This window comes from Nerophis lumbriciformis, linkage group LG13 (genome assembly GCF_033978685.3).
Source record: "Nerophis lumbriciformis linkage group LG13, RoL_Nlum_v2.1, whole genome shotgun sequence".
NCBI classification, from domain to species: domain Eukaryota; kingdom Metazoa; phylum Chordata; class Actinopteri; order Syngnathiformes; family Syngnathidae; genus Nerophis; species Nerophis lumbriciformis.
In genome coordinates, this window is record NC_084560.2 from 39,190,421 (window position 1) to 39,209,586 (window position 19,166).

The window sequence follows — 19,166 nt, forward strand, 5'->3', positions numbered from 1 at the left end:
CTATTACTGTATTTTTCAATTTATAAGCCGCAGTTTTTTTCATAGTTTGCGACTTATACACCGGAGCGACTTATGTGTGAAATTATTAACACATTATCGTAAAAATATCAAATATTATTTATCTCATTCCCGTAAGAGACAAGGCGAATGTCAGCAATCGTCACACACACGTCAACCAATAAAAATTTGGCGGGGGCGGGTCATGGCAGAAGTGCATTGTGCGTCATGGCAGAAGTGCATTGTGGGTCATGGGATGCTACCTGCTACTACGTCCGTAGCTATAAAAATGGATTATTTCAACATTGGCGGTAACTTATAAAAACTGAGAAGGGCAGATTACAAACTGGACGTAGTGAAATATGCAGCAGAAAACGGCAAGAGGAAGCGGCGTATACCTTTGGAGTTGGCAGAGTTGTTTAGAAGCGACACCGAGGAAGAAGATTTCATGGGATTTAGCGATTATGAGTGACAGATTGTTTAGTAAACATATAGCATGTTCTATATGTTATAGTTATTTGAATGACTCTTACCATAATATGTTACGTTAACATACCAGTTGGTTATTTATGCCTCATATAACGTACACTTATTCAGCCTGTTGTTCACTATTCTTTATTTATTTTAAATTGCCTTTCAAATGTCTATTCTTGGTGTTGGATTTTATCAAATAAATTTCCCCCAAAAATGCGACTTATACTTGAGTGCGACGTATGTTTTTTTCCTTCTTTATTATGCATTTTCGGCCGGTGCGACGTATACTCCGGAGCGATTTATAATCCGAAAAATACGGTACATATACGGTATAAGTATGGGGGTCTCTGCACTGTCTCTTTGTCAGTTTGGGGGTCCTTGCCCTGAAAAATTCCCTTTTTAAAAAAATCTAAAGTATTTAAATTACTATTCCGTTCAACTTGCATGTCAGAAGTTGGTAAAAATAAAAAGACAGTACAGTATGTTTTGTTTAATAAACTAAAAATGTTTTTTTTTCTGACAAGGCACAAATTGTGTGTTTTAAGTGTTAAAACGTCCTTGATTTTTAGATAAAGTGCTTCTAATTAAAGCGATTCTAAATGAGTGGTTATCTTGTAATTCAAATCATTCTAATAGAATCCTTTTCAGTGTGCTGGCTGATTTAAAGCATCGCTCGCTTCAATCTCTACATTCCAGGTACGGATGCAGGCGTTAAAATGCTTCTCAGTGCTGGCTTACGAGAACTCTGCGGTCTCCATGACGCTAGTGAAAGGTGAGTGTTCAGTCTCTCGTTAATAGTTTGCTTTCATGATCGGGCTAAGGCGTGTTTGTTGCGTATTTGCAGTACTGGTAGAAGGAGAGCTGCTCTCTCAGGTATTTGTCAGAATGATGCAAAGGGATCAGCCCATTGAAATGCAGCTAACGGCAGCCAAGTGGTGAGTAAAGCGGAGGCCATCATGTTTTCTTTCGAATGCCTTGTGGTGCATCTCTTTGACGTGCGCCTCCTTCTGCACCAGTCTCACGTACATGTGTCGAGCAGGCGCCATTAGGACAGACGAGAGCTGCATTGTGCTGAAGGTGATGCTTATCCCCCACTATTCCGCTTGTTGCCTTTATATAGAAGTACTGTATGTGTGTGATTTGTTGTCGTCTGCGCAGACGTTACCGTGTCTGGTGCGCATGTGCAGCAAGGAGCACCTGTTGGAGGAGCGCGTGGAGGGAGCAGAGACGCTGGCCTTCCTCATGGAGCCAGACGTGGAGCTGCAGAGGATTGCCAGCACCACCGACCACCTTGTGGCCATGTTGGCCGACTACTTCAAATACCCCAGCTCGGTGTCGGCCATCGCTGACATCAAGAGGGTGAGTCAGTGAGCCAGGTGGAGTCTAATTTTGTTGTTAATAGGGATATCCGATAATATCGGGCTGCCGATATTATCGGCCGATGAATGCTTTAAAATGTAATATCGGAAATTATCGGTTTCATAATTATCGGTATCGGTTTCTAAAAGTAAAATGTATGACGTTTTAAAACGCCGCTGTGTACACGGACGTAGAGAGAAGTACAGAGTGCCAATACACTTTGAAGGCATTTCCTTTGCGTGCGTGTCATCCGAGTCACATAATATCTACCGGCTGTTCTCATCACGAATTAATGCAAGGCATACTTGGTCAACAGCCATACAGGTCACACTGAGGGTGGCCGTATAAACAACTTAAACACTGTTACATATATGCACTACACTGTGAACCCACACCAAACAAGAATGACAAACACATTTTGGGAGAACATCCGTACTGTAACACAACATAAACACAACAGAACAAATACCCAGAATCCCTTGCAGTACTAACCCTTCCGGGACGCGACAATATAAACCCCCCCGCTACCCCTTACACCCACCCACCACCACCCCGCCCACCTCAACCTCCTCATAGTCTCTCTCAGAGAGAGCATGTCCCAAATTCCAAGCTGCTGTTTGGATAGATAGATAGATAGATAGATAGATAGTTAGTACTTTATTGATTCCTTCAGGAGAGTTCCCTCAGGAAAATTAAAATTCCAGCAGCAGTGTACAGAATTGAGATTGAATTTAAAAAGTAAATAATGGGGATATAAATGGAAACAGAATAGAAAAATATTACAATAAGAATAAAAATAAAAAGCAACAACGAGAATAAAAATATAACAGTAAAATAAGAATATAACAAGAGAAACTAGGCAGTAGTGACCATGTTGTGAAAAAGTATTGCACTGTTTTTGTTTTGAGGGATGTTAAAAAAAAATAATGCACTTTGTGACTTCAATAATAAATATGGCAGTGCCATGTTGGCATTTTTTTCCATAACTTGAGTTGATTTATTTTGGAAAACCTTGTTACATTGTTTAATGCATCCAGCAGGGCATCACAACAAAATTAGGCATAATAATGTGTTAATTCCACAACTGTATATATCGGTATCGGTTGATATCGGAATCGGTAATTAAGAGTTGGAGAATATCGGATATCGGTAAAAAAGCCATTATCGAAAATCTCTAGTTGTTAACATCGTCTTTTTTAACCGTCTGCGCAGTTGGACCATGACCTGAAGCACGCACATGAGTTGAGACAAGCCGCTTTCAAGCTTTACGCCTCATTAGGCTCCAATGACGAAGACATCCGCAAGAAGGTAGGCCGTCCTCCTTGTTTCCATAATGATACAATCCATATACGTGCGCCACCATGTTGACATTGGACTCTTGTGTTTTGTGAAGATCACAGAGACGGAGAACATGATGGACAGGATAGTCAGCGGCTTGTCCGAGTCGAGCATTAAAGTTCGCCTGGCTGCTGTCAGGTAAGACCACCTCCGAATGTGACAAGGACATTGGTAGTATTTCTAAACCTAAAATGTTTTATGTTCTAGATGTCTACATAGTCTTTCGAGGTCTGTGCAGCAGCTGAGGACCAGCTTCCACGACCACGCCGTGTGGAAGCCTCTCATGAAGGTGAGAAAAGTGCTGCATTTAAAAAAAACGAGACGCCCCTCTGTGATAACTGGTTTGTTTGGATGCAGCTGTTGCAGAACGCGCCCGATGAAGTTCTGGTCATGGCGTCGTCCACTCTATGCAACCTCCTGCTGGAGTTCTCACCCAGCAAAGAGGTAGATGCGCACAAATACACACATAACTTTGACGTCACATACAACAATGGCAGTAACTGCTATAAACAAAAAGTTTGGATGGCCTTAATGGGGGACCACATTCCAGGGATGTAACTGTATCAAATCTATTATCACGGTATTATGGATACTGTATAGGGCTGGGCGATATATCGATATACTCAATATATCACGGGTTTGTCTCTGTGCGATATAGAAAATGACTATATCGTGATATTCGAGTATATGTTCTCACCCAGTTGCTTTTAGCTGCTGGCATTACACGACACGACACGACTACAGGCTCTTCCCACTCCTCCTTGTGTCTCCTTCTCACAGACAGCAAGCGCACATTCTTACACACGTCACATACTGTCACGACATACGTCACATACGTATACGCCCTCGCGGAGCAGAGAGGTAGCAGCATGGGTAACGTTAGCTGTGGTGCGAGTGGTAATACGAGAGAAAGGTGCGAATCTGGTAGCAAATGAAGGAATAATTAATTCCCAAGAAAAACAACAGGGGGTCCATCGTCTGGCGGTGGTTTAGCTTCAAGTGGGAATATGTCGAACAGACAACCGTAATTTGTCAAGTGTGGGGCAAAAGTGTTGCTACAAAAAGTAGCATTACTGCTAATATGTAGCATCATTTGAAAAGTCACCTGCAAGAGAATGAAGAGTGCTTACTCCGCATGTCAACATCTCCGTTCGGTGCCACACACCCACACCTTCAAAATGCAGAGGCAAACATTTCCAGATCAACACCGTATGAAAAAAATAAGTCAACAACAAAAGGAGATAACGTCCACAGTAACCTACCACATAGCGAAGGACAAACACTATTTGATTTCCTATTATGCAGCTCATTTTTATTTGACAGTTATTAAAATATCTTGTGTGACATCATGCACAAAAGTGCACTTTATTTGTTTTAAACTATTGTAGTGGCGTTCTGTACAAAAAGTGCACTTTAATTTAGTGTTGTTTTGAAATTTCATCTTAGTGACATCATGCACAAAAGTGCACTTATAGCTTGTTTTAGAACGTCTCTGACAATCTTGCACTTTCTGTTTTGAAATGACATGAATGTTTGTGCCACTACTTAATAACTGTTTAATAAATACAGTTTTGGTAAATTGACTTAGTTGGGATTTCCCTCTCTGCATGAAAGTTTAAAATGAGCATATATTAATGCAGTATGAACAAGAATGTTTTAATGTAGACACATAGAATCATCATACTGCTGTGATTATATGCATCAAGTGTTAATTCAAGGCTAAGGCAAAATATCGAGATATATATCGTGTATCGCGATATGGCCTAAAAATATCGAGATATTAAAAAATGGCCATATTGCCCAGCCTTAATACAGTACGATATTATTTCGGTAAATGTCCAAAAAATAAAAGCTTGGTAAAAATGCGGTAGTGTGTAAAATTAAGTGGCAAGAATGTTTACGATAATCACGCCTACTGGTTTTGAACACAAACATGCTAAAATGTTCTAATCATATTTATTACTACAAAAATTTATTTTTAAGTGTAAATAATTACCGGCCGAAAATGCATAATAAAGAAGGAAAAAAACATATAAGTTGCACTGGAGTATAAGTCGCATTTTTTGGGGACATTTGTTTGATAAAAGCCAACACCAAGAATAGACAGTTGAAAGGCAATTTAAAATAAATAAAGAATAGTGAACAACAGGCTGAATAAGTGTACGTTATATGAGGCATAAATAACCAACTGGTATGTTAACGTAACATATTATGGTAAGAGTCATTCAAATAACTATAACATCTCGAACATGCTATACGTTTACCAAACAATCTGTCACTCCTAATCGCTAAATCCGATCAAATCATATACGTCTAGTCTCTTACGTGAATGAGCTAAATAATATTATTTGATATTTTACGGTAATGTGTTAATAATTTCACACATAAGTCGCTCCTGAGTATAAGTCGCATCCCCGGCCAAACTATGAAAAAAAACTGCGACTTATAGTTAGAAAAATACGGTATGCAGGAACATATAGTGTTTCAAGCAAATATTTTAAAGAATAACTTACAGTTGATGTATTTAAAGTAACAAAGTAAATATCCAGTGTAACAAGTGTAAAACAATGTACACTTTAGACATTATGTACACTATGGGAAGCAGTGTCCTCTACAGTGGACATGTTAATATCGGTCTGGAAAATGTTGCTTCTCAGATTACTAAACTAACAATATAACTTTTAATAACTGATGTTTGGCTTCGCTGACTTCAAATATATTTTCTGTGTAACGGTTTATGAGATGGCGAGTTATCGAGGGTGTCTCCTGCATTCTGCCTATGTGCATCTAGAATAGGCTCCAGCCCCCCCTGCAACATCGAGAGGCGGGCAGTAGAAAAATAGAAGGATAGATTAAAAATGTATCAAGTAGCTTTTTTTATTTTACTCTTATTTCCCGCATTGAACATTTATTTTGGTCATTTCCTGCCTTGCCGTGCAACTAGACCGGCTGGCTCTGTGTCACCTTGGAAATGCTCAAAACAAAAGTGACGCGCTTCCTTTTCCAGAACGCAGACTTTCTTTTCTCCCACAGAGAAGTTATGTTTTCACCAAGGTTTGTCCGTCTGTCTGTTAGCAAGATAATTCAAATAGTTATATATAGATTTTAAGCAAAATTTCAGGAAAAGTCTGGAAAAAAAACAATCCTTTCTCTTTCCTTTACAACCTCCCACACACGCACTTTGCAGGGAATTTTGGGAGATATAGTTCCAGACCGACCAATTCAAAAGTGCCAGCAAAAAACTACACTGACCAAGTTTTAATTTTACGTTGAAAACACGTCACGGTATTATTGTGATGATTTTGATACCGAAATACCGCGGTATTTATAAAACCGTTACAATCCCTACCATATTCTACTGCGTGTAGTATATTAAGTCACTCTGTTTGTTTGTAGCCCATCCTAGAATCAGGGGTGATAGAACTACTATGCAGTCTGACCCAAAGCGAAAGTCCTGCACTAAGAGTCAACGGGATCTGGGCCCTTATGGTAAGAAAAGTCTCCCCCCGACGGGCTTTTAGACAATTACAGAATGTAACCGTGTGTGTGTGTGTGTGTGTGTGTGTGTGTGCATAGAATATGGCGTTCCAGGCTGACCAAAAGGTAAAGGTAGAGATCGTTCAGTGTTTGGGAACAGAGCAGCTCTTTCGCTTACTGTCTGACCCTGACGCCAACGTGCTGATGAAGACGCTGGGGTTGCTCCGGAACCTTCTGTCCACGCGGCCTGTAAGAACACAAACACACGCACATTCTCTTAGGCAATGTCCACACGAACACAGATACTTTATTAATGCATACTCAGGGTTTCCCCTAAATTGCCAAAATACATGTAGTGGTTGGGGCGTGGTCAATATGATGTCATCACATGATTTGCTATGATGAATATATTCTTTAAATAGGCAAAACAATGTGAACGTACACTTAAACAAATCTGTTATTAAGTATAGTATTAATATATACATTTTTTCTTACACAATATCATTTTGTTCTATGTTTAAATTGTTGCTGCTTATTGTGCTATGTACTTTGAGATTTTATTTTTTAGAGATTTCTCCAATTCTTTTAGTCCCTCTTTCTTTGATAAAAACAACTGGCAACAAATCCAGCATTTATGTCTGGTGTTATTGGAGACGGTACTCGTGTTTAGAGACTCTTTACTGCTGTCTTTCCATGTCCGCAACTCCAGCTACAGCGAGCCTGACGCCACATTTGCTTCGCGCTGCTGGGAGTCTTTCTCTCAATAAAAGCCGCTAGTGTCATCTTAAATTGTGAAGATCGCTGTCAGGCGGGTACATCTCGGATATATTAAAGTACGTCCACAGCGCATACACGCTGCTTCCGCCCCAGACAACCAAGCGTATAGCTTACGTCATCACAACATTCGGTTTCGGGAACATTGGTCCGGTGATCAAAGTACGTCTTTTTTCGGTCAAATTTTCGATGCATCATTAGTTAATAGTGCGCAAATAATGAACTATATATAGCCATTCATACTGTAACTACCTGCTGTTTTTAATGAGTATGTTAGTGTGTTATGATGGTCATTTTTACTTTGGTCTGTGAACACACCGTGTCGGAGGAGAATGAAGAAGTGTTGTTGTGTGTCGAGGAGTGAAGCACAGGCGTGTGTGTGCACAGAGGAAATACTTGCTGGATTTGAGCCTATTGTTGGCATAAATATGGCAATAAAATACAAAAAAAAGAGTGTCCGACTTGGTTTTCTTCTGGACGCTACAATACATTATACTACTTAATTTTGTTAGATGTGGCGGTTAATATGAAGCCGTGGCGCACCGCCACAATCAAATACATTAAGGGTATAACTTGATACTTTTTTATGCGTTTAGGCCTCTTGTCCACATGCACAGCATACTTTTGTCTTTAAAAATGCACACTTTTGTAAATGCTGGCCAGGGTGAAGAGTTTGTAATTTATTTCCTCAGCGTATGCGTGTACACGGCTTAAACAGAGACTTGTACTCACCTGATGATGTCACGGTTGTGCGCTGTAATTTCCAAAGTTTGATGTAAATTAAACAACACTGCCTTGCTGTCTTTAAACACACAAAGAGGACTTGTTGTATGTTTAAACGTAAATATATTAAAGACACATCAAAATGGGTTTTGAAAAACGCTGCTGTTGCTGCGAGACTCCTGGCGGTGCCAAAGACACTCGGCTGTTTTGGATATGATCCTTGTAGGACCTCCAGCTGATGGGACAACCGAGACAAGCAATACTTTTTCTTTCTGTCATAAGATTGATTGATTGAGAAGTTTATTGACATCTTAAAGAATTTAATCCATGTCATGCTTTAAAAAGGCAAATGGATGGCACAAAAAGCCAAAAGGCTTGTTTCCATTGTGGTCCATTAAATATTAATCACATTTGATACATTCAATAATAAAATATATATACCGTATTTTTCGGAGTATAAGTCGCACCGGCCGAAAATGCACAATAAAGAAGGAAAAAACATATAAGTCGCACTGGAGTATAAGTCGCATTTTTTGGGCAAATGTAATTGATAAAACCCAACACCAAGAATAGACATTTGAAAGGCAGTTGGTGTTAGTAAAGGCTAGTTAGTGTGCACTGATTTCACATGTAATTTATCACCATGTTGATGATTAAACGTGTTGTAATTCCAGAAGTGTTGGTTTTCAGCAGCAGTGCGCTTTAAGCACTTAAAATAGATTCATAATGTTCCCCAGGTTCTGTGTAAGTGTGGGCTGATTCTAAAGATGAAGTACATGTCATTGCACATCTAGTACATCACAATAAACAACATATTCACAGAGGTGTAATGCCACTAAGTCAGCTGTGGCTGCCTTTCTAGGCTTCTGATTGGACTAAAATGTGCATGACAGCTGGTGTATGTGTATGGACAGGGACTGTTTTGAAACTACACTCATGTGGATGAAGATTGTTTTAACCCCAGTATTTGCACCCGTGTTTGTGTGGACATGGCCTTCGTAAATACAAATATAAGTAAAAGCTTGCATGAAGAATTCCAACATGTTTGTTGTGCTTTTATCAGCACATTGATCAGATCATGAGCTCTCACGGCAAGCAGATCATGCAGGCGGTCACGCTAATCCTGGAGGCGGAGCACAGCGTTGAGGTCAAAGAGCAGGTGTGCGTGCGGTTATTATTCTTTTAAGTATTATTTTTATTAGTAGTATCATTGCTGAATGTCTGCCAATCATCATCCAGACGCTGTGCATCCTGGCTAACATTGCCGACGGCAACACTGCCAAGGAGCTCATCATGACTAACGACGACACGCTGCAGAAAATCAAATACTACATGGTACGTATTAACTTTTAGACAGTAGAAAAAAACGTGAATAATGGAGACGCTAGGGGTGTAACAATACACAAAAATGTCGGTTCGGTACGTACTTCGGTTTAGAGGTCACGGTTCGGTTCATTTTCGGTACAGTAAGAAAACAACTAAATATACATTTTTTGGTTATGTATTTACCAAATTTGCAAAATCTTCCACCAAAAATGTTTTTCTTAGTGGAATATTTGATGTGAAATAATCGGAACCTTGGATAGGTCAATAATTCATAATAACATTGATTTTGATTCAATATTATGTTTTGAGCAATGACCGTTTGAAAGAAAAAAAAACAGCTTTGTTTTATTAGTCAACATTGCAACTTTTTCTAAATTACATTTAACCTTTAAGCTTTTTTATTTCACTTTTGTTATGTTTTTGTTTATTTTAATAGTATTTTTAGAATGTAAAACATTAGCTGTGGGCCGCAAATGGCCTCCGGGGCACACTTTTGACACCCCTGCTATAGATAATAAAAAATGAAAGTGATAAATCTATGGATAAAAAGCAGAGCCTGGCGACGCATGCGCGTTTATCATAACTCTCTCTCTCTCTCTCTGTCTCTGCCCTTCCCTCACCAATGCTGCTGCACGCATATTTGTTTTGTTTTTAACCCCTTCTTAACCCTGAACGTACATTGAAAATACACGCAACCCTAACTCAAAATGCCGAACATTTGAGGCATTTAAGAAACTCCGCCCGGACAGCCCCGCAAAAGAGGAAATGTCCGGTGAAAAGAGGACGTATGGTCAGTCTATCGTCGCTGATAGCATGCCGTGTGTTGTGCCTCGGTGTGCATTGTTTACACAACGTGCGGTACGCTACTTAATATGTCCGTGTGGGAACTTTTTCGGTACACCTCCGAACCGATCCGGAACCCACGTACCGAAACGGTTCAATACAAATACACGTTACGTTACACCCCTAGGAGACGCCCATCAAAATAGCTACTTTTGACACTAAGATAGGTAGAATCCCCCGTAGGCAACATTGCATAATAAGTGTATGTCTTTATATTGTTATTATCAAGATTTTGGCTGCTTTTTCAATGTCCCTCAGGGTCACTCCAATGTGAAGCTGCAGCTGGCCGCCACCTTCTGCATCTCCAACCTCATCTGGAACGAGGAGGACGGTACAAGTACACAAAAACAAACGCTAGAATGGCTGACAATTTATGGTCAAGAATCAAGTTCATCATTTTTCTCAGTGACACCTGCGGCCCCTTCCAAGGTTTCTTGTTGTTCCCATTGGGTTGAGCTTTTTTCTTGCCCTGATTGTGGCTTGTGCAGCCCTTTGAGACCTTTGTGATTAAGGGCTATATAAGTGAGCTTTGATTGGTCGACCCATAAAGGACTCGCCTCTCTCCCTATTATCAGGTTCTCAGGAGCGGCAGGACAAGCTGCGGGAGTTGGGCTTTGTGGACATATTGCACAAACTCTCACAAGTGTCAGATGCCAACCTTAGCGACAGGTGAGTAGCAACAGTTGGAAGAGCCGCAGGACATGAGCGCTCACTCGGTGTGCCTCCCTCTTTCAGGGCCAAGACGGCGATGCAGCAGTACCTGGCGTGACCACAGGGAGGAGCTGACCACCCGCACTCACTGGAGGAACTTGTGCCGCTTTTGTTTGGCTTTTTTTTTGTTGCACAAAGACACCTTTTTTTTTGGTTTTAAGACACAGGCCTCCCTTGTGGTCATGAACGGTTTTGGAGACTTTCGCCGTCTTTTCTTTCCCAACAATGAAGTGAAGGTTGGGGCTTTTTGATGTGACTTTTTTGAGGAAGGTGGACTACCCTTGCCTTTTGTTATTTTTAAATTTTTGTGATTCAGGATGGGACTCGTTCAGAAGATAAACACAGAGACTGCTTATTTTGAAATGTGGTAGTTTTCATTCTTGAGCAGACATACCTCGTAAATATATAAATATATATAAATATATAAATATCTATTTTTGGAATGTTATTTCCCGCCCTCCCCTTGTGTTATTTCACCTCTGCACACTCGTGTTTAGAAGAGAATATTATGATTGTCTTCAGCATGCCTAATAAAGTGGCACATAGGAGCGTGTTTTCTCACCTTTTTTTGGTTTTCTTTGGTATGTGTTTTAAATTAAGATTCAGGTTTGTTTTCCTGCTTGTTTTCAAGAAGTGTAAAGATTCATGAGCTTTGACTAGCTCTCCCTTGTGGACACTAAAGTGCAGCACAGTAAAAGCCTAGTGTCATTCCTTTTATCATATTTTGAGTAAATTTCCCTGGGAGTGTTCCACTCAAGCTCTGATGGGATGAATGTCAGCACTGGAAATATATGCAGTCTCCAACAAAAACGCTACTATGTTCTTTATTTCCCTATTCAATTAAACGTTATACCTAAATCTCCGGAAGTATTTGGACAATGACAAATGCTTTCCACACCACCAAAATCGATGTGAATTTAATTTAACAGGTGTATTTTATCTGTACAAATTTCGCCTTTATGTTTAACTTAGGCTGACCATATTGTGAAATCCCAAAAAGAGGACACATGCGTGGCAAGGCGGTCAGCACGCCAAGTGACTAGGTGAAAATTTGCCAATGATACTTGAACTTGCCTTTATAAATACTATATTTATTTAAATAAAGCATTTTTTCTCCTCTGTTGACAGCAGTGTTGGTGCTAGGAATTTTCAAAATGGGGTCCCAGGGACCCCATCAAGTCATAAAAATGGGGTCCCACAGTACATTTTTGGGGTCCGGTCCCACTTTTTTGTAAGCGTTTTGAAAACAAATGACAAATGTATGCATTATCCTGTTACATCTCACATTCTATATTGTGTTTTGGAAAAAGGTTGTCATAAACGTTACTTAATTCATTAAAAATAATAATAAAATGTGTATACATATGTAAATGTATTCAGTTATATACATTCATTCACTTTCTTCTTTCCTTCATGGATCTAAACTTTACCGCTGCTGGTAGTTTTTTCTAAGTTTTTATTTAATAATTTGTAGGTGTATTTATTTCAGTTTAAAACTAAAAAGTGTTTTGCTTGGGTCATGAAATTATGATAATGGAGTGTCAGGGCATACATACATTTTATATTTAACGCTTAAATCTCTGAAGTCTACATCAACTTCAAAACTATTCTTCATTTCAAAATGTTTATTTTTTGTTATGTTTTTCTTTGTTTGTTTTCTGCCCTTTTTTGTCAAACAAAACTATGTTTTTTATGGCAAACACAAAAAATGTGCTAAATCTTCCAACAATATTTTTCTAAGTGAAATATTTGATGTGAAGTAATCGGAACATTAGGTCAATAATTCATAACATTGATTATATTATGTTTTGAAAAAGAAAAAAAAACAGCTTTGTTTTATTAGTCAACATTGCAACTGTTTCTAAATTACATTTCGCCTGTAAGCTTTTTTTTTTATTTCACTTTTGTTATGTTTTTGTTTATTTTAATAGTATTTTTTGAATGTGCCGTGGGCCTTTAAAGGGGAACATTATCACCAGACCTATGTAAGCGTCAATATATACCTTGATGTTGCAGGAAAAAGACCATATATTTTTTTTAACCGATTTCCGAACTCTAAATGGGTGAATTTTGGTGAATTAAACGCCTTTCTATTATTCGCTCTCGGAGCGATGACGTCACAACGTGACGTCACATCGGGAAGCAATCCGCCATTTTCTCAAACACATTACAAACACCGAGTAAAATCAGCTCTGTTATTTTCCGTTTTTTCGACTGTTTTCCGTACTTTGGAGACATCATGCCTCGTCGGTGTGTTGTCTGAGGGTGTAACAACACGAACAGGGACGGATTCAAGTTGCACCAGTGGCCCAAAGATGCGAAAGTGGCAAGAAATTGGACGTTTGTTCCGCACACTTTACCGACGAAAGCTATGCTACGACAGAGATGGCAAGAATGTGTGGATATCCTGCGACACTCTAAGCAGATGCATTTCCAACTGGACTGGACAGATCAGCTTTCAGGAAAAGAGAGCGGATGAGGGTATGTCTACAGAATATATTAATTGATGAAAACTGGGCTGTCAGCACTCTCAAAGTGCATGTTGTTGCCAAATGTATTTCATATGCTGTAAACCTAGTTCATAGTTGTTAGTTTCCTTTAATGCCAAACAAACACATACCAATCGTTGGTTAGAAGGTGATCGCCGAATTCGTCCTCGCTTTCTCCCGTGTCGCTGGCTGTCGTGTCGTTTTCGTCGGTTTCGCTTGCATACGGTTCAAACCGATATGGCTCAATAGCTTCAGTTTGTTCTTCAATTTTGTTTTCGCTACCCGCCTCCACACTACAACCATCCGTTTCAATACATGCGTAATCTGTTGAATCGCTTAAGCCGCTGAAATCCGAGTCTGAATCCGAGCTAATGTCGCTTTCCCTTGCTGTTCTATCCGCCATGTTTGTTTGGCGACGTCACAGGAAAATGGACGGGTGTATATAACGATGGTTAAAATCAGGCACTTTGAAGCTTTTTTTAGGGATATTGCGTGATGGGTAAAATTTTGAAAAAAACTTTGAAAAATAAAATAAGCCACTGGGAACTGGTTTTTAATGGTTTTAACCCTTCTGAAATTGTGATAATGTTCCCCTTTAAAACATTAGCTGTGGGCTGCAAATGGTAAAAAAAACAAAAAAAAACCCCATTAAAAAACCTGTGTTCTTTCTGATTTCAATGCGTTAAAAAGACACAAAAAGTGCGTTAACGCCAACACTGGTTGACAGAGTAACAAAATAAGTCACACTTATATTCATACTTGCCAACCTTGAGACCTCCGATTTCGGGAGGTGGGGGGGAGGTGGAGGGCGTGGTCGGGGGTGGGACGGGGGCGTGGTTGAGGGCACGGGCGTTGTTAAGAGGGGAGGAGTATATTGACAGCTAGAATTCACCAAGTAAAGTATTTCAAACATATATATATATATATATATATATACATACATACATATACATATATATGCATGTATATATATATATATATATATATATATATATATATATATATCTACATCCTGAAAATATGCAAACAAAACTGTGTTTAGATAATTGATACTTCAAACTTGCATAAATAAATCTTAAGGAATATAACATAACTTGGCTTCTGAGAGCTTCAAAATGTGATGAATAAAATGCTAAAGTTGTTGATAAACAAGCAATTATTTTAATAATTAAATATGGTCATTTTAAATTAATTATTATGATCATTTAATTATTAATTATTTCCAATATGTTTATCTTAATGTATAATTCTATGGCTGGATGTAATAAGGAGTCAGAAAAAATGCAAATAAAAATACAATTAATTTTGATGTTTTTAGCAAAATATAGTAAAAATTTATTTAGGTTTTTAAAAAAAAATTAATAAATATATTTATTTTTAGGTAAGATAAACTTAATAATACAATTTATCTCTAGTCTGGATGATTTAGTTCTTGTCACCCTGTGGTCCTCCCGTCATAAAAAAAAAGGCTGTCCTCACTCAGGTCCGCATAAAGCTGGAGGGGGCGTGGCTTCCAGCTCCAGCTGAAAATCGGGAGATTTTCGAGAGAATATTTGTCCCGGGTAGGTTTTCGGGAGAGGCGCTGAATTTCGGGAGTCTCCCGGAAAACTCGGGAGGGTTGGCAAGTATGCTTATATTCTGTAACATTCAGTTTTGGGGGAAAAAAGTGCAGAGGTAGAAATATTCAAAATAACCTCTTGTATATAATCTAAACATAAATAATGCTTCAAAACAAGTTAATTAAATTTAAACAAAAAACAGCAGACGAGCTCTCGCCCTGCACAGCTGTTTTGTGCTTTATAGTGTCGATATGGGCTTGTAGATCGTTGGCCCCTTTATTTGCCACAGATATATACATTCCTGCTTTGCACACAGTGCATTCTGCTTCCCATGTGTCACGGCCAGGACGAAAACACAGATACCTTTTCCGCAAATCATCTGTGAAGTTGCATTTACATTTCGGCATTTCTTGTTTTCACATACTTGCCAACCTTGAGACCTCCGATTTCGGGAGGTGGGGGGCGTGGTCGGGTGTGGAGTGGGGTGGGGCGTAGTTGGGGGCGTGGTTAAGAGGGGGGGAGTATATTGACAGCTAGAATTCACCAAGTCAAGTATTTCATACATATACATTATATATATATATATATATATATATATATATATATATATATATATATATATATATATATATGTATGTGTGGAAAAAAATCACAAGACTACTTCATCTCTACAGGCCTGTTTCATGAGGGGTTCCCTCAATCATCAGGAGATTTTAAATCTCCTGATGTAAATTGTCAGCCATCCTGAAAATATGCAAACAAAACTGTGTTTGGATAATTGATACTTCAAACTTGCATCAATAAATCTTAAGAAATATAACATAACTTGGCTTCTGAGAGCTTCAAAATGTAATGAATAAAATGCTAAAGTTGTTGATAAACAAGCAATTATTTTAATAATTAAATATGGTCCTTTTAAATGAATTATTATGATCATTTAAAATTAATTATGTCAAATATGTTTATTTTAATTCTATGGCTGGATGTAATAAGGAGTCAGAAAAAATAAAAAATAAAAATACAATAAATTTTGATGTTTTTAGCAAAATATAATAAAAATGTATTTAGTTTTGTTTTTTTTAATTAATAAATATATTTATTTTTAGGTAAGATAAACAAAATAATACAATTTGTCTCTAGTCTGGATGATTTAGTTCTTGTCACCCTGTTGTCCTCCCATCGTGGAAAAAGGCTGTCCTCACTCAGGTCCGCATGGACCTGAGGAAATTCAGCGCCGGGAGGTTTTCGGGACAGGCGCTGAATTTCGGGAGTCTCCCGGAAAATTCGGGAGGGTTGGCAAGTATGTGTTTTAATGTCTGTCTCTCCACTCACTCGCCCTCTCGCTCTCTGTCTCTGTCCCTCCCTCACGAATGTTTCTGCGTGCGCACGCCTCCACAGTTTGTTTTGTTTAACCCCTTCTTAACGCTGAACGTACATTGAAAAGACAGCAACCCTAACTCAAAATGCCGGACATTTGAGGCATTTAAGAAACCCCGCCCGGACAAAGAGGACGTATGGCCCAACCTAGTTACTGTTGCTATGGCCAAAACTACATGGCGCTGGCCCAGTCCACACTCCCCACAGTGATACCACACGAAGTTATGTCCCAGTTTCTGGTTAAGTTATCCTTATAAGAGTCCATCCACGATGTAAAATTAAAGCAATATAAGGAAACAATGCAAAAAAGTGTGTGGCTTATAATACGTTTTAGTATGTGGTAAAGTAGTAGTCAGTTAGCATTAGCTATTTAGCTAAAACATATGACTCCGGTTACCATTACAGCTTTCACATGTTTAACATATTAATAAGTGCAACGCTTACCTTGGAGCTCTATTAATAAGTGCAACGCTTACCTCGGAGCTCTTGGGGGATGACGGCTTGCATTTTAAACCTCCAAACTATTACAACAATGTAGTTTATTTTTAACAAGCTACTTTAAATTGGGCGCCAGAAAGAAAATGGCTGACTTATGGGCGGAGCTTGATCTGTGCTGCTCTCTGATTGGCCATTCTGTTTCCGGTATGTGGCCTAACCCAGGTCAGTTGGTTGTCTTTATATAATTTTGTCACAAAACCCTTTAATACACGCATAATTCAGGTCTGTATAATTAAAACTGACTCGTTATTATTGTTGTTTTTTTAAACTGCTAACTGTTTTAATCACGGAAATAATCACTACTGTACACAGATATTACCCTATTACCAGAGGTGGGTAGTAACGCGCTACATTTACTCCGTTACATCTACTTGAGTAACTTTTGGGATAAATTGTACTTCTAAGAGTAGTTTTAATTCAACATACTTTTACTTGAGTATATTTATAGAGAAGAAACGCTACTTTTACTCCGCTACATTTATCTACATTCAGCTCGCTACTCACTACAGATTTTTATCGATCTGTTAATGCACGCTTTGTTTGTTTTGGTTTGTCAGACAGACCTTCAAAGTAGGATCTATCACATGCCTGCGTTTCACCAATCAAATGCAGTCACTGGTGACGTTTGACTCCGTTTCACCAATCAAACAGAGCCAGGCGGTCACATGATTAACTGCACATAAAGTTTCAGCGGCAAACAACAACAAGCTTAAGCTTACATGAACTCAACGTCAAATTTGAGGAAGCACATCGCGGTAAGTAACGTTGGTAGATATTTTGTCTGTCACCGTAGGCTGATGTTAGCTTCCCTGCTATGAATCACTGTCAAATGTACATCGTGGGGAGACATTTATTAACGCACTGCAGCCTCATAGACAGACACACACACCCACACACGAATAGAAACACCAATCAGAAGTGCACAGTGTGTTTACCATGAATTGATTTACGTGGACCCCGACTTAAACAAGTTGAAAAACTTATTCGGGTGTTACCATTTAGTGGTCAATTGTACGGAATATGTACTGTACTGTGCAATTTACTAATACACGTTTTCAATCAATCAATCAATGTTCCCAGGTGCAGCCCACACCTATCAGTTTACGGTATGCGTAAAGGCTAACTTGTTATTTTCCTTTGTAATCTCTGCCTACTGAGCCTATGGTGCTGTTAAGTTATTGTGGCTCAATTTGTCTTAATTTTTTTTATGTTAATGTATTATTATTTAATATATATTATTGTTTTAGTTGCTTAAGAGATATTCCTGGCTCTGAATTTGCTCATTGCTATTTTTGTTTTTGTGCATTATTTGTTGCCGTCATCATTAAACGAACAGGTTAGTCATCAGTTACTCAGTACTTGAGTAGTTTTTTCATAACATACTTTTTACTTTTACTCAAGTAAATATTTGGGTGACTACTCCTTACTTTTACTTGAGTAATACATCTCTAAAGTAACAGTACTTTTACTTGAGTCCAATTTCTGGCTACTCTACCCACCTCTGCCTATTGGTGGGAATTACTCTAAAATATTGTCTATAATTTATTTTTTGTTGTGTTTTCATTGTAAACATTCCATAAGGCGGTGTCATATTTCCTTACTTTGACAATGGGACATCACAAATTTGAATTGTCCCTAACCTGAAAAAACTTTGTCGGTCAAAAGCATTTTAACAATACAGAAAAAATATATACAGATAAGTAGAAATAAAATGCATTAATGGATACACAAATTATAAATAAAACTAGATTAAAAATTAGGAGATAATTAAATTGTGAGTACAAAATTGTACTGTATACAGGTGTGTATGCATATCAGAACAATGAACCAGACAAGTGACTCTAAATAAAAACAAAAATGTGAATATAATTTAAAAAAATAAAAATAAAAAACATGAATCCAAATGGCATGTGCATATAACAATGGGCATTCGTTCGCAAATGTCACATATACAAATTTGTCACAAAACCCTTTAATACACTTTGAGTTTAGAATTGGGCACTTCAATAGGTACACATGCACAATGTAGTAATATTGACATTGTCAAAAAGGTAATGTAACAATGTTTCTTAATGTGGTTGTATGTGGTGTACAACTGGACTGAATCGCAAAAATACCTAATACTTTGCTATAGCAGAGGGTCAAAATTTAAGAAACAGCTCCCAGCATTAATGCAGTGCAGCTTGTGTGCCTAATGAAGTGTCCAGTTAGCATTAATAAT

The 19,166-nt window shown here is 38.5% G+C and overlaps 2 protein-coding genes across 4 annotated transcripts in view; one reads left to right on the plus strand and one right to left on the minus strand.

The window, feature by feature from the left end:
- armc8 (armadillo repeat containing 8) overlaps positions 1–12,393 on the plus strand; it is a 27,186-nt gene extending 14,793 nt beyond the window's left edge. For both annotated transcript variants that reach the window (XM_061970820.2, XM_061970819.2), the window contains exons 8-22: positions 1,168–1,243; positions 1,316–1,406; positions 1,488–1,548; positions 1,630–1,830; positions 3,043–3,138; positions 3,224–3,306; positions 3,376–3,457; positions 3,526–3,612; positions 6,565–6,657; positions 6,745–6,894; positions 9,206–9,301; positions 9,382–9,477; positions 10,570–10,642; positions 10,887–10,980; positions 11,047–12,393. In XM_061970820.2, coding sequence (XP_061826804.1) covers positions 1,168–1,243; positions 1,316–1,406; positions 1,488–1,548; positions 1,630–1,830; positions 3,043–3,138; positions 3,224–3,306; positions 3,376–3,457; positions 3,526–3,612; positions 6,565–6,657; positions 6,745–6,894; positions 9,206–9,301; positions 9,382–9,477; positions 10,570–10,642; positions 10,887–10,980; positions 11,047–11,080 — 1,413 coding nt within the window. In that variant the 3' untranslated portion in view covers positions 11,081–12,393. The remainder of the gene's footprint in view (positions 1–1,167; positions 1,244–1,315; positions 1,407–1,487; positions 1,549–1,629; positions 1,831–3,042; positions 3,139–3,223; positions 3,307–3,375; positions 3,458–3,525; positions 3,613–6,564; positions 6,658–6,744; positions 6,895–9,205; positions 9,302–9,381; positions 9,478–10,569; positions 10,643–10,886; positions 10,981–11,046) is intronic.
- Positions 1–16,997, minus strand: part of dbr1 (debranching RNA lariats 1) — a 42,584-nt gene extending 25,587 nt beyond the window's left edge. The window contains exons 1-2 of one of the 2 annotated variants that reach the window (XM_061970823.2): positions 16,924–16,997; positions 6,824–6,892 (exon numbers count right to left, since the gene is read on the minus strand). The gene's annotated coding sequence lies outside the window, so the exon portion shown is untranslated. Of the gene's footprint in view, positions 1–6,823; positions 6,893–8,151; positions 8,201–16,923 lie in introns of those variants that run through there. The other variant, XM_061970825.2, reaches the window with a different exon arrangement.
- Positions 16,998–19,166: the final 2,169 nt, after the last annotated feature.